This window comes from Triticum aestivum, chromosome 2D (assembly GCF_018294505.1).
Source record: "Triticum aestivum cultivar Chinese Spring chromosome 2D, IWGSC CS RefSeq v2.1, whole genome shotgun sequence".
Taxonomy (NCBI): Eukaryota; Viridiplantae; Streptophyta; class Magnoliopsida; order Poales; family Poaceae; genus Triticum; species Triticum aestivum.
In genome coordinates, this window is record NC_057799.1 from 646426373 (window position 1) to 646440714 (window position 14342).

The following is a 14342-nucleotide window of genomic DNA, read 5'->3' on the forward strand; positions in this document are numbered from 1 at the left end:
AATCGGAGTGACAAATCCTAATCTCAATTTATGCCAACTCAACAAACACCATCGGAGACACCTGTAGGGCACCTTTATAATCACCCAGTTACGTTGTGACGTTTGGTAGCACACTAAGTGTTCCTCCGGTATTCGGGAGTTGCATAATCTCATAGTCATAGGAACATGTATAAGTCATGAAGAAAGCAGTAGCAAATAAACTAAACGATCAAGTGCTAGGCTAACGGAATGGGTCAAGTCAATCATATCATTCTCTAATGATGTGATCCCGTTAATCAAATGACAACTCATGTCTAAGGCTAGGAAACTTAACCATCTTTGATTCAACGAGCTAGTCAAGTAGAGGCATACAAGTGACACTCTGTTTGTCTATGTATTCACACATGTACTAAGTTTCCGGTTAATACAATTCTAGCATGAATAATAAACATTTATCATGATATAAGAAAATATAAATAACAACTTTATTATTGCCTCTAGGGCATATTTCCTTCACAATCTCCAAGTCAAATATACTCCTTAAGCATAGTGGCAGAAGGCAAAATAGGCAAATTCCCATGGGAGCATGCAAACATCCATGTATTTGTAATCAATATGATGATGAATGAAATACAGAGTTCACATAATTATTTCTATGTTTGTCATTGTATTTTGTTTTCAAAACACATTGCACACGTGCATATGAGTTTTCCACGAGCATAGAATATAAACTCTTAATATGAACATACAAACATAATAATAAAATATCATTGCCTCTAGTGCATATTTTCAACACCCAAAGCTTCCAGGGCCTTTTATCATTCAGAAAAAATCATCAAAAAGTTTCATCGTGTTTGGATTACCGTAGGTATGGATTTTCTGAAAAACCAAAAGCGTGCGAAAACACCTGAACTGACACTGGGCACTAAATTAATATGTTAGTCCATAAAAATAATATAAAAGTCATATAAAACATAAAAAGTGATAATATAATAGCATTTAGCAATAAAAAATTATAGATAGATTGGAGACGTATCATATTTCCATGATAGCAATCTAGATATATTTTCTTATAGAAGTTTAAGTACATGCTTTCTACTACCTCTTATGAGCTTACAATGCCTATCTACTTTATCTCAACACAAATCCTTTTAATTTTGACCAAGTTATGGAGAAGATACTACTGACAGTTTGTTAGTGGGTGAGCTAGTTACTACATCTGTTTCGAAATAGAACCATCTAGAAAGCATATATATTTAAACATTAATAACTTTAAGTAGGTCAAAGCTTTTGGAAATGCATCAAATTGATTAACTTTTAAATAACTCTATAAAAAGTTCTTATAAATGCGCTTCTAAATGCCTAGTTGGATATGCATCCAGTTGATTAACTTTTAAATAACCCTACAAAAGGTTCTCATAAATGCACTTCTAAATGCTTAGTTGGATAAGTATCCAATTAATATTTGCCTCTTACAACGATGTCTATTTAACCACCCCTATCTCGCTTGTTTTTCATCCACTCACATCACCGATTCAAACAAAGTCCCACATAACTATCTCAAGATCTAAAATCCCATTAAGCAATCCAATAGCCATGAGGACATCAAGCTTCCTGCTCATCGTCGCTGCCGCATTCCTCTACGCCATCGCCTCACCCGCCACGGGTTGTGGGGAATGGATGGGCAACCAATTACGGAACACAACATTAGAGAATGGATTGGAACCAATCGGAAACATCAACGACCAACGCATCCAGGTGCTCGGCAATTGGGTGGTGTTGGAGTTCGGAAAGTACACAAATTGTGTGCTCGAGTTCAACAAGGTGGTGAGTGGCAGACAACAACATGCATTTTTATTGTACTACGAACTCATCATCGATGCATCGGACGTCCGCGGGGTAGACGGCAAGTACAAGGCAAGGGTGCTCGTGCAGGAGGGGATTCACAGACCCTATCTCCTCTCCTTTGCCAAGGTGAACTAGGTGGGTGGCAGTAACAACAGTAGTTATAATTGTGATGTTGCAAATATGTTTGCTGGGTTTCTAATTGAATAATAAATATTCCTGTTGCATTGCCATGCATTTTGGAACATATCAAATTGCATTAAAAAATCTGCAACTTGACTATGATAAGACCAGATGTTTTTTTTTACAGGACAACATGATTAAGCTTTCCCATATAAATTTGCAGGTAGCATTTGCGTGCGACAATGAACACATATGTTATCTTTTTTTTTTTGAATGACCATGACAAAATACATTTTTGGCGTGTACTCCCTGAGCCAAAAGCAATACCTGTGAAAGATGATCTTGTATTGTGGGACGGAGGGAGTATAACTTTAGCGTTGTTAGTTGCAAAAAAGTAACAAGTCTGATTAGTTGTTGGATCACCAGCATACTGGAATAACAAAAAGGTACCATTCGCAGATCAATACCGCATACTATATGTCATCACCCATGGCGCACCTAGGCCAAATCACCATCTACCAATGCAAAGATAATTTTATCCCAAGCTTTATACCTAGCTAAATAGGAGATCACGTGGGGAGAAGAACGCCAATATGAACAGACGGCGCGGAAGCGGCCGTAATCTAGCAGGTCGTCTAGGTCTCCGGTCAAGCACCCGCCATCCGACAAGGCGCACCAAATCTTCGTGCAGGGTCGCCCATGGAGGAGTGTGGTCGGAGCTAGTTGTGGCGAAGGGCTCTCGCGACTCGCCAACGACAGCATTGATTGTATCTGACGCAAATATTTTAGATTGATCTGGGTTTTTTTCTCTCATTGATTTTGAGAAGGCTAGATCGATCTGATTATTACACCTGAGTAAGGAACTTGCGTCCTCGGGGGATCAGTGAATCAAGTGGAATCAACTCGGCCACGAGCCCACCACTCGAACTGTCCCTGCGTAACAATTTGTCGTGCCAGGCCGGCTGCCAAAACATGCTTTTTTTGGTCTGATTAAAATTTAGTCACACATCAATTTGGGTTTTCTAAAATGGAAAAACACTCCTATGATAGGGTGTGGCTAGGTCTAGTCGACTAAGACTTAATCAAGTGTCAGTCCAGTGACATGGTATATAAAAAAAAACTAAAAAGATTTTTTTTGGTATGAATCTCCATGCAAGATCAAAGGAATATAGCATCAACTGAGCCATAATGGAGTCTCAGTCGACTAAGACTCAGCAAAACCATTTGTGGTAAGTACGATTTTAAAAATTGGTAGTTTTTTTTCCAGATGAACAGGGAGGCAACCTCCCCGGCTCCATTTCTCATTGAAAAACGAAACCAGCATGATACAAGATCTCAGCCTAAGGCTGCCAAGAATTACAAAGAGATTAAAGACTAAAAAAGTAAAAGCTACGATCTACATAGTGGTGCTCAAACAGACTAATTTCCACCGAACACAGCAAGGTGTGTTGCACGCAGGCAAGCAAAAGGATTACAGAGCAATAGTTCATCCCAAAAGACATGGGTGCAAGACCACCTAGAAGAGTCGGGCTTCTGAACGCCAGCTACAGATCCTCCCCAGATGCACAGTCAGCGTAATTGGAAACCAGACTGAGGCTTGAAGGTGGAATCACCTGAGAGGATTCTAGTACACAGTCCACCACAGATCATGAGCTGAGATGGCTAAAGACAATGCAAGAGGGGCCACTGGAAGAACCAAGGTCGGCATTGCATGATCCTGTCGGGAACAAGACAAGTAAGGGGGAACCACCCGACGACGAGGACACCTAAAGACGGCCCAACAGCCCCACCTTGTCAGGACCTGCGCAGCTGCAGGCACCTCGGGCATGCTTGGGCCGGGCGAGACAGTCACCGACGCCTGGCCATTACCACATCGCGATGCCGCCGTGCACAACCCAGACAGTTGCAGCCATGAACTAGGCCAGGAGGCCCCGTCGAGTTCCAGTTCAAAGACGAGGCGAGCTCCATGACGGCGACCATCCGGGCCCAGGCGAGGTGCTGCGCTGACCCTCAGGCCGCGAGCACCTCCGCTCGAGGCGGCCAAACAGATGACAGCGGCCATGAACCAGGCAGGAGGGCTCCGTCATGGCCTAGATCTAGGCCGAGGCGAGCTCCGTGGCGGCGAGCTTCCAGGCCGATGCGAGGGCTGCGCCGGCCCTCCAGGCCGCCAGCACCTCCGCCCGAGACGGCCAAACAGAGGCGCGACGGGGAATTTCCACCGGCAGCAATCTACCTAGGGTTATGGGGAGAGGGGAGGGGAAGGAGCAGGAGCTGAGAGATCGCCCCGCCGCCGCCACCCCACGCCGGATATTTGCTCGGCAGGGACGACCGGCAGCGGCGAGGGGGAGGGGCAGAAGGACGCACCGGCAGCGGGGGGATTACGAACCGCCCGAGTCGCCCCCGGGACGACGCGGGGGCTGAGGGGGATCAATGTAAAATCGGTAGTTCTTGGGAACCCTTACATGTAAAGTTGTAATTTTGTGCTATTTACTTGCTTGCGAGAGTTAACTTATGGCTCTAAAATTTGTAGAAGGATGATTCGCATGTTGTGCATATATAGTTATATACTAATAACAACATTATTTTGAAACACTATTTGTCATATATCAAGATCGAGTGTATGTTGGATCATCAGGGGAAGTACTAAAATGAACAAAGGATATACACCTGTGTATATATAAGAAGAATCAGGGTATTACAATTCCAATTTAATTGGCTCCATGCATATTTCCACCCATGGTACACCTAGCCTAGATATGCCATGAATTATTGTTGGCAATGAAATGGTTATTATTCGACCTGGCTGGTCTGATTATTCTACCACCTGTGTTCCTGCATGCATATATAGGAGGGGAATCATTAACACGCCAACTAAGTTGTCTGAACTACGACTCAAAAAAAATTGTGTGAACTAAATAAGTTTGGGTGGATGCAACAAGTAGCTCACCACTTAGAAACACAACGACAGATATTGCACATATGGTCAATGAGGCTACAAGTGCAGCACTCCATGCTACAACCATGTTCTTCACATCCCCCAACTCTTGATGACCAGGTATCGCTGCTGAGGTGGTATTGCAAAATATATTTAGCAAAGATGCGATCTGCAAACGCAATGGTATCACCCGTGATGGCAGGCACCGCCGAGAAACTAAAACTCGGGTTCCTTTTAGTATCAATCAAAAGAGCATTTCCTCCGATGCTTTTTACTGGGATAAACATTCCTTGGGCAAGATCTGCTAATCTGTAAATGAGCATCGTCTGTGTAGCTTCTCTATTGCCCAACACCAGGATCTCAGAGTCGCATTCTACCAGCTCTGGCGTGGGGAACTTATCCGCCGGACATGTGGCAACCAACTTGGGTGACAACAAGGAAGACGAAGGTAAACCCGATGTCGTTGAATGCTCTTGCCAAGGTGGGTCGATCCGGAAAATATTTAGTTCCGAGCTAGATCTCTGCTCCTGCAACATGTAAAGTTTTCCTTTGAATGATAATGGGCTCGCATGTGGGTAGAAGGGTAAGGCAGATACACTCCACCGCTTGTGCCTTGTGCTAGCAAGGAGTATGAACGGTGTATTCTGGAACGCGATCATGACCCAGACGACTCCATCCGGACTCGTGCTCACAGCCGCAAACGCATTGGTCGGTAACGAGAGTGGTCGCAAGATTTCTGGGAGAGTTATGTCTACTGGCATAGTTATGTTTTCCGGGAGTTCCACAACGTCACCCGTGAAAGGGTGGAGGAGGCATACACTGTTGCCGTATTGCTGCCCTCGCACGATGACGAACAGGCCCTCGGCTGAGGAGAGGACGAAGTGGTCTCTGAGAAGCGGAAGTCGAGGGCGGACGAAAGCTCCGCTGGACAGGTTGAAGAAACGTTTTTTGCTGCCTTCGCGGGGATGGAGCCCGTGCCCTTCGGGCAGCATCATCCAGCGTCGCGGGTGGAACCGCGGATCGACTATACCGCGGCCGCGCGGGCAGATGGTACTGGACCGCCAGTACCGGCAGACGGCACGGAAGCGGACGTAGTCGAGTAGGTCCCCGGCGAGCACCCGCCATCCGACGAGGCGGACCAGATCCCCGTGCAGGGTCGTCCACAGCGAGACGTCGCCGGAGCTGGCGGTGGTAATGGCCGGTGGACCATTGCGAAGCGAGGACGAAGACATCGATCGATCTCGATCCTGGTAGATCGATAGATTGGTAGGTTTCTGTTTTACCCTAGCCTACACCAACGCTCGTACGACTCAGGAATCAAATACTGGTCGTGTTCAAAAAAAAATTACCGGTCAAAGATCATATCTTCAACAAATTAACCTGCCTGGGCCTGGCTCGTTTGTTTTTTAACCTAAGGCCTCGGGATGGTCGAGTTGGGCTAAACAAAAGTTAACACTCACGAGTAGTGATACTGGTAATTCTCAACACCAAAAAAGTACCAGGTGATATTTAGCTCATTATCGGTATATATAAGCCTGCTATAATTCAAGTCTAGTTGTGCACAAATGCCGGGTTGGCGGGGACGCAAAGGGAGTGCCCAAAGTTAATTTGGACGAACACATGCGAATATAAACCAAGTACGAACAAAATATTCATGAAGTTTGATAAGGAAAAACAATATATTAACAAGCAAATATAAATTAGCACAACGTGCTTCTTTGTGAGGTAACCATCAAAATGGGCCATACAGAAGGAGAAAGCAGAAGTGGGGCGTTCCATAGTTATTGAGAGCCGTGCGTGACTTCCCTTGTTCCACCGCGCTATGGGCCAAATAGGGTTCGCCCACACCAAGGCGATCATGTAGCGAGATAGGACCCCTTGGGCTCCTGCTTGACACTCGCTATTTCGATAAGCATTGCCTCTTTATATGGCTGTGGCCGGTGGCATTTTGACTGTAAACAACTAGAAGTTGGATGGCATGATTTTGCGGGAGGGGTGAGAAGCCGGTGGGGTTGTGGGAAGCTGGTCTGGAGGGGCTTTTGCTCCATAATGCAATTTGGAGAGATGCTTCTCTGAAGCCCAGGCGTGAAATTAGCTATTTGGTTGGGCTTCTGCTCTTAGGGGATCTGGAAGCAGCAAAAGTTGAAGCCCATGCTCAAACTAATAGGTGCTAAGCTCTTGAGAAGAGCACAACTTACCAACATACACTAGAAATCACCTTAGTTGATAGATACCTTGTTTATTGTAAGTTTCTTAAGGTTCGTGAAACCACAAAATCTATCGGTAGTTCTAAATATACATAGCCCAGACCAACCAATTTTCACATGAAGAGCTGTTTGGGCCACTGAGATAGCACAGTGGCATAACATACTTGTGGTATTTGTGTTCATAGCCGAAGCCATCGATCCCTTGCATGAAATCAAGAGCAATATGATTGGCCCTTGGCGTGGTGAAAAAGTTTGACAATATGATATTTATACTCTCTAAGACCAAATTTGACGATAAACTTATCGAGTAAATTGCACAAAACCACCACTTTAAAGGCTAGGTTTGCAGAAAACACTACGTTACATTTCTTTGGTAGAAAGCACCACCTTTTGTGTAATCTTGTTGCAGAAAACACTGATCGGCGAATTTGGCTCAGTTAAACACGGTTATGACAGACGGGTCCCGCTTTTCACTGACGTGGCATAACGTTAGGCTAAAGACAAGGTCAAAATGCGAAAACATCCCTAACATTCTTCACTATGCCGCCCTCCCCCCTCGCCCCCCTTGCGCCCGCAGCCTCTCGTGTTTTCCCTGCACTACCATATGCCGCCGCCGCCATGGTTGAAGATCGCCGCCGCCGCCGCTTGAACTCCTCAACATCTGGCCGGTGAGCCACAAGCACCCCACGCGTCGGATCCGACCCGAGCACCGCCACCTCGTCCGGATCCGGTGAGGGATACCACGCCGCTGCCCTGGTTTGGCCTCCTGCACGAAGGAGGTGTTCAACGCCGTGCAGCGCAGATCTGGCGGCCCTCCGTCGCGGTTGCCCTCGCGCAGCGCAGATCCGGTGGCCCTCCTTGATGAGCTCGTGATGAATCGAGAGCGCGAGGCATCACCGGAGATGGCCATGGCCATGGCGAATCGAGAGCGTCAGGCGTCACCGGAGATGGCCATGGTGAAGCCGCACCCACAGCCGCAGACATCCCTCCAGGCGTCGTCGGCCACCGCCGGGGGCAACCTTACGGGCACGGGGCGAAGCAGCAGCGAGCGCTGCAGCGAGACGCCGGAGAGGTAGCCCCACATCAGCACCACCTGCTCCTTCCCCGCCTCCGTGCGCCGTCCTCGTCTATCTCCTCCTCCCCCGCCTCCGTGCGCCGTCCTCGTCCATCTCCTCCTCCCCGCCTGCCCCCACGAAGCCAACCTCTGCAGGGTCTAATTGCTTTTTTACTTTTTGATTCAGGGGTGTCTTTGTAAAATTGAAGGACTAGTATGTAAATTTTGATCACAAATGGTCTGACACGAAATGTTATGCCACGTAGGCAAAAAAAGGCCCCAGCTGTCATAAACGTGCTCAACCGAGTTAAATCCGCCGTTCAGTGTTATTTGCAAAATGTTTACGGTAGACATGGTGCTTTCTGTCACGAAAATGTAACGTAGTGTTTTCTGCAAACCTAGCTCTCAAAGTGGTGGTTTTGTGCAATTTACTCTAAACTTATCCAACATAATGGTAGTTGTCGTAGAAGTAGAGAACAGTGGGCACAATACACTGTCCACGTTGGCAATGAATTCGGCAATCGTGGATGCCCGGTTAGTAATCCTGGTTGTATATCTACCAGAGATGACAAGGTCAGGGTGGCATATCTTGAGCCATGTCCAGTCAATAGAAACCACGCTCATCCTCACGACTTCTTTTAGTGATGACCGTGACAATATGTCACTCAAAACATCATGTCCATTAGTGCTACATGTGCAATAGCCACACTCCTTCCTAAAACTGTTATTTAAGACTCGGATAAAAATAGCCTTCGGTTTCTTAGTGACTCTGTTGAAGCATTCTTGGCTAGCTAGTTTGTCCATGGGGGTTACGCCGATATACAATTATAGATATGAGTATATATCGGTGTCAAGCGAGGAAGCACAAGCTAGATAAAGCATTGTGTCCCTATAGTTTTCATCAAGCAATCATGAATCACACCATTTCAACTTAATTTGTTCTGAGGCAAAAAAACACATAGAATAGAACTCTGTTTTAGGACAAAAACAGAGTAGAATTCAGGTGTTGAAATGATCAGGTCAACTACTGAAATTTTGCAACGGGGGGTCGCTGGATCTGGAATGGCATTGAGTAATCAACCAGGATCTATCCTCGACCATTCTACATGGATCCCTTTGCATACAACTATTTCATGATATGCTCTGCTTTATTATAAAAACCAATCCCAGTTTTTCCTGCTACAATGCAGGTTCACTAGCTAGCTTTGGCAGACCACTCGATTACCAGGCTAGCTAGATGGCTCTTGATGTATGTACGTATTTGGAGTAGAAATTACTCCTCCGGCTCCGTCTCAGGCTCCTGCCTGCAAAGGGGAAATACAGAGATCTTCAGGTAGACTGTCATGGACTGGTTAATACTAAGAGAATTAGTTAGTTCATAGGAGCAGATTCATGTGTCATTCATTTCACTAACTGCTTCCAAGGAACATTATAAAAAAACAGTTTCCAAGGCAAGCATGTGTAGGCGATTTATCAAGGAGATCTTATCAGTTTAGAGGCTCATAAATAATGGATTGGTGCGTGTGATGCGTGCTTACTCAGGTGATGTGTACTTGGCAATGGCGGCGGTGATCCTCTCCTTGTCCCGGGTGGCGAAGGACTCCACCAGGACCCCGGCCTTGTAGAAATGGAAGAGCGGCACCACCTTGATGCGCAGCCGGTCCGCCACCTCCGACTGCTCGTCGTACTCGTCAATCACCTGCAAGCATGCATAGCTTCTCTTTCAGATGCAAATAAGATAATTTTTTGACTAATCAAGATTTGCTGGTGTAGGGGGGAGGGGACGGACGTTGTGCTTGAGGAAGATGACGGGGGAGCCGTGGTCGCCGGAGCCCTTGCAGAGCTTCATGAAGCCCTGCTCGATGTACTTGCAGCTGCCGCAGGAGGGCCGGAAGAAGTCCACCACCACCAGCGCGCCCGTCGCCCTCGACCGCTCCAGGAACCGGCTGAACTCCTCGTCCGTCTTGAACTCCGTCACGCACTCCACCGGGCAGGACTCGTCGTCCTCCTCCTCCTCCTCGCCAACGGGGGGAAGCCCCGGAAGCGACCCGTTGGTGCTCCCCACGCCCTCCTCGTTGCTCTCCGACGACGACGACGACACGGAGACGCGGATCTGCCGGCGGCCGAGGCGGAGCGGGGTCGTTGGGAAGGGGAGGGTCGTTGTGGTGGCGCGGGGCGGAAGGGGGCGGCCGGAGGTGGTGGTGATGGTGGTGGGGAGGGGGAGGAAGGAGCCGATCATGGCTGCATTCTCGTGGATTTGTGGTGGCTGCTGTCTTGAGGTGGTGTTGTGGATATTGCGTGGGATTTTTTTCTTTTTTTTTCTCTTTTATAAAAAGTCTGACGAGAGAAGGTACAAGAAGATCTACATTTGTGGCTGGGATTGATTTGGTGTGCGCGCGCCAAGTCTTTGATATTTTGCCTTTTTTTTTGCACGGATGTTTTTGCCTTGTACTGTTCTCCTCCGTCCGGAATTACTTGTCGTAGAAATGGATATATCTAAACGTATTTTTAATTTTAGATACATCCACAATTTAAATGCCATGCAAAAATCACACACAATTAAATAGCGGGCTCGCTGTTTACGGCTCATGGCTTGCGCTTGGGGAGGAAAAACCCTATGTGATGCTCTCTCTGTCAAGTATTACTGATTCGCATAGGTATGGTCGACATATTGAGCAATTGAGCTGACCCATTTTAGCGGTGTGCATAGGTTGTTTCCGGTTATAAGAACCTCGGCTGGTTTTTTATCGGTTTTAGGAATCCTCTAGAAGGTCCCTGAACCATTTTAGCTGGTTTTTACTTTTTATTTTCTTTTTTTCTTTTTTGTTTATCTTTATCATTTTTTACCATAAATTCACAATTTTCAAAAAATGATCAGAACTTCAAATTTTGTTTAAAAATTACAAAATATGTTTGGTTCTTTAAACAACATAATTTAATATTTTGCCACGTTATCATTTTTTGAGATTTATTAATTGTTCCAATTAAAAAAATTAAATCTTTAAAATTTGTCCAAAATTATAAAACAAATTCCTTTTTAAAAATTGTTCGAAGTTTTTCAAAAATCATGTTTTTAGTTATTATATTTCAGAACTTAACTTTTTTCAAAAAATGTTTCAAAATTACAAAAAATGTTTAGAATTTCATTTTTTCTATTCATGCTTTTAAAAAGTTCGAAATTTCAATTTTTGTTTACTTATTCCAAAAAAGTTTAGTATTTCAAATTTTGTTTTCTTTTCCAGAATTTTTTTTTAATTTTTAGGAAATGTTTGAAAAAGTTCATAAATGTTTGATCTGCCTCTCGTGTCAGTTCATAAAGTCTCCGCACTACAGAAAATCATGAATGCTCACCAGCTTCAGTGGCTAGCAACAAGCAGTCTAGGACGAGCCGTCAGGAGTTCGAACCCATGAGAGTGAACCGCTATTTTAGGATTTTTACGCTGCCCCGATTTGATTATAGTGCCATTCGCTTGGGTGCCTACCAATGGGCCAACCCAGTTGGGCTTCCGTATGCGTCGTGTCGTTGTTTTGACGCAAAATGTGTCGTATAGGAGGTCCCCTCGGGGCGTGTACGGCTGCTCGCAAGCCCCATGCAAGCTCTTGGGAGCAAATTTGGCCCGTTTGGTTAGCTGGGTTGCATTGTCAAAGTGGGCCACACAAACTTTGAAGCACATCTCAGGCTAGCGCTCGAGGAACGCCTGAGTCGATTGTTTCCGGGGAGCCAGACTCACTACATGCAGGGAGAGAAAACACGGCGACAGGGCTTGTGCAAGCGCGGGGATGGCACCAACACGCGTGCGTCCCCAGAAAAAATGGCGGGAGTATCACCTCTGGTTCATTCCGTCACCCTATTTAACCCCCTTCGGCTCACCTTTTTGGAAGTAAAAAAAAGTCAGAAAATTTGAATTTTTTTTTTTTAGACAAGTCAGAAAATTTGATGTGGGCACTAAACGGTAGGCAGGTCCAGTTAAAGCCCAAGAAGGAAAGACGGCCTAAGCCATACGAGAGACGCACTCGAATCTTCGCAACAGCCTCGCCCTGCCGCCGCCGCGGCCACGACCGGATCTCGTCCTCCTCCTGGCCCAGCAGAGGGCGATGGCGGCGAGGGCGCTTGGGCTCGCCGGCCGAGCGCTCCTACGGCCGCTCTCCTCGCCGGGCGCCCAGCGGCTGCTGTCCACTGACAAGGTACGTTCACCAGCTCCCCATCCCTCCCTTCCATTGCATTTCCCGGCAAGAAACTCGATCCAGATCCATCTAACTGGCAGTACGATGGTAACTAGGTAGACTGAATCGAATCTTGAACTGAAACAGAGAGGTATGATAGATTCGTCAGCTGGGCAAGTGTGCGCATGCTTCCTACCAATTCAACTGCGATGTAATTTCATTTCATGGGGAATGGATAGAAGAAGAAAACGGAGGTGTTCTACTGCTGTTCTAAGGGTGCCGGCCCCTTTGCCATTGCCAACTAACCTACCAAATTAACTAAGTCCAGTGCTGCTGATGCTGTTGACCACAAATCTTGCTACTATGGCCATGAATCTTATTGTGTGATCTTAATTCTTACAGCCGCATTGCTATATACTCCTGCTTTTTTACCCAGTTTTGCTTAGACATGAACAGAGCGGTCCATCTTGTTATCTGGTGCTTGATACGATTTGAATCTCAATTTGTGCTTTTGCAGGGCCCACTGCAGGAGCTCGCGAACGCCGGTGATCCGATGAGCCGCCTCATCATGCAAGCACGGAACCAGACTGACGGCGGTTTTCCCCGTCACTTTGCTGAGAACGGATTCACAGCAGGTGGTGGCAGGATGGGTGGAAATGGATTCACAGCCAGCGATGGCAGGATGGGTGGAAACGGATTCACAGCCAGTGATGGCAGGATGGGTGGAAACGGATTCACAGTCGGTGATGGCAGGATGGGCAGAATTGGATTCACAGCCGGTGATAGCAGGATGGGTGGAATTGGATTCACACCCGGTGGTGCCAGGATGGGTGGAAACGGATTCACAGCCGGTGGTGGCAGGTCGGGCCGGTTTAACATGGAAATGCTGCGGCCAGCAGGGGCACCGCGAGTAAAGAGGGACGTTCTCCATGTCACGCTCAAGGGGAAGAAGACCTTTGTGACCGTGACGGACGTCAAGGGGAACAGGAAGGCTGGGGCTTCCGCTGGCTGTTTGGAGGATCGAAAGGGGCGGTCTCGTCTTGCTCGGTATGCTGGTGAAGCAACAGGGGAACACATGGGGCGAGTTGCCAGCAAGATTGGCCTCAAGTCTGTCATTGTGAAGGTGAAAGGATACTCCTTTTTCAGGAAGAAGAAGAAGGTGATCATGGGCTTTGCAGACGGTTTCCGGGGTGAAAGAGTGAGAACCCCGTCTCCTATCATGCACGTCCATGATGTGACGCAGCTCGCGCATAATGGATGCCGGCTGCCCAAAAAGGTAAGGAAGTAAGACTGATAATAGCCCCCAGCAAGAAGTGTGGAGATCAATATCCTGTCCCAAGGAGAAACAAATTAAGAACGATATGTATGTATCGACAGGTTCTGTAATAATGTCATGAGCCTGGAAGTATTTATGAATACTTATTAGACAGTCTTAGATTGGCTCTTGTAAGACAAACATTTTTGTCATTTCCTGTAATGTTGCTGAAGTGATGGATTTGTTCATGGTTGCATTGCACGCAGTTCCCTCTCCTTTTGTGGAGCTCCTATATAGTTACAGCACTGCAAGTGTATGTGTTGAGAAGCTGCTAATTTCTTGTTTTTCAAGAAGTGAAAAAGTTTGAAGTGGCAAGTAATTTGGAAGGGTTGCATCCCTCTTGCACATTAAGATAATGTTCTGCTTTAATGGTTGGCTCTGTCCCCTCATTTTCCTTTTTTTAACCGACAAGAAAATATTCTGAGACTCTTATAAAATTAAACTTCGTCTGCGATTCTTTCAAGCAAGAAAAAATTTGAACTCTTTATAGGCCAAAATATGCAGAACTCCCTTCATATTCCCTCTTCTCCTCTCACTAAAATTTCTCTGCTGAGATCCCTTTTGCAGTTAATTAGAAGGGTGAATTAGTGGGTGATTATTTAGAACTTAACTACTAGAATCTCTATGTAGTTAGAAGGAGCGACTTCTCTGATTTTCTTGGTTCGGAGAAGAATGTAGTATTGTGAAGGAACTGGGGGAAGATTAGTTGCAGCAAGGAAA

The 14342-nt window shown here is 46.4% G+C and overlaps 3 protein-coding genes across 3 annotated transcripts; 2 read left to right on the forward strand and 1 right to left on the reverse strand.

The window, feature by feature from the left end:
• Positions 1 to 1513: 1513 nt before the first annotated feature.
• LOC123055339 (uncharacterized) lies at positions 1514 to 2071 on the forward strand. Its single transcript, XM_044479335.1, has one exon. It carries the CDS (start codon positions 1576 to 1578, stop codon positions 1960 to 1962), a length of 387 nt encoding a protein of 128 aa, XP_044335270.1. The 5' UTR covers positions 1514 to 1575; the 3' UTR covers positions 1963 to 2071.
• A 6914-nt stretch (positions 2072 to 8985) lies between these two features.
• LOC123055340 (thioredoxin-like 4, chloroplastic) lies at positions 8986 to 10433 on the reverse strand. Its single transcript, XM_044479337.1, has 3 exons — positions 9933 to 10433; positions 9682 to 9842; positions 8986 to 9447 (listed from the first exon to the last, which is right to left on the reverse strand). The coding sequence occupies exons 1-3, from the start codon at positions 10380 to 10382 to the stop codon at positions 9417 to 9419; spliced, it is 642 nt and encodes a 213-aa protein (XP_044335272.1). The 5' UTR covers positions 10383 to 10433; the 3' UTR covers positions 8986 to 9416.
• Positions 10434 to 12130: 1697 nt separating this feature from the next.
• LOC123055341 (uncharacterized) lies at positions 12131 to 13818 on the forward strand. The gene is made up of 2 exons (XM_044479338.1): positions 12131 to 12328; positions 12825 to 13818. The coding sequence occupies exons 1-2, from the start codon at positions 12239 to 12241 to the stop codon at positions 13593 to 13595; spliced, it is 861 nt and encodes a 286-aa protein (XP_044335273.1). The 5' UTR covers positions 12131 to 12238; the 3' UTR covers positions 13596 to 13818.
• The last annotated feature ends 524 nt before the right edge of the window (positions 13819 to 14342 follow it).

What these genes read in the sequence shown, in the direction of transcription:
- LOC123055339 (XM_044479335.1), top strand. Translation starts at nt 1,576, where the DNA reads ATGAGGACATCAAGCTTCCTGCTCATCGTCGCTGCCGCATTCCTCTAC.
- LOC123055341 (XM_044479338.1), top strand. Translation starts at nt 12,239, where the DNA reads ATGGCGGCGAGGGCGCTTGGGCTCGCCGGCCGAGCGCTCCTACGGCCG. An exon ending in GGCTGCTGTCCACTGACAAG is followed by an intron (nt 12,329 to 12,824) that starts GTACGTTCACCA and finishes GTGCTTTTGCAG; the next exon opens with GGCCCACTGCAGGAGCTCGC.
- LOC123055340 (XM_044479337.1), bottom strand. Translation starts at nt 10,382, where the DNA reads ATGATCGGCTCCTTCCTCCCCCTCCCCACCACCATCACCACCACCTCC. An exon ending in TCATCTTCCTCAAGCACAAC is followed by an intron (nt 9,843 to 9,932) that starts GTCCGTCCCCTC and finishes GCATGCTTGCAG; the next exon opens with GTGATTGACGAGTACGACGA. An exon ending in GCCAAGTACACATCACCTGA is followed by an intron (nt 9,448 to 9,681) that starts GTAAGCACGCAT and finishes TCCCCTTTGCAG; the next exon opens with GCAGGAGCCTGAGACGGAGC.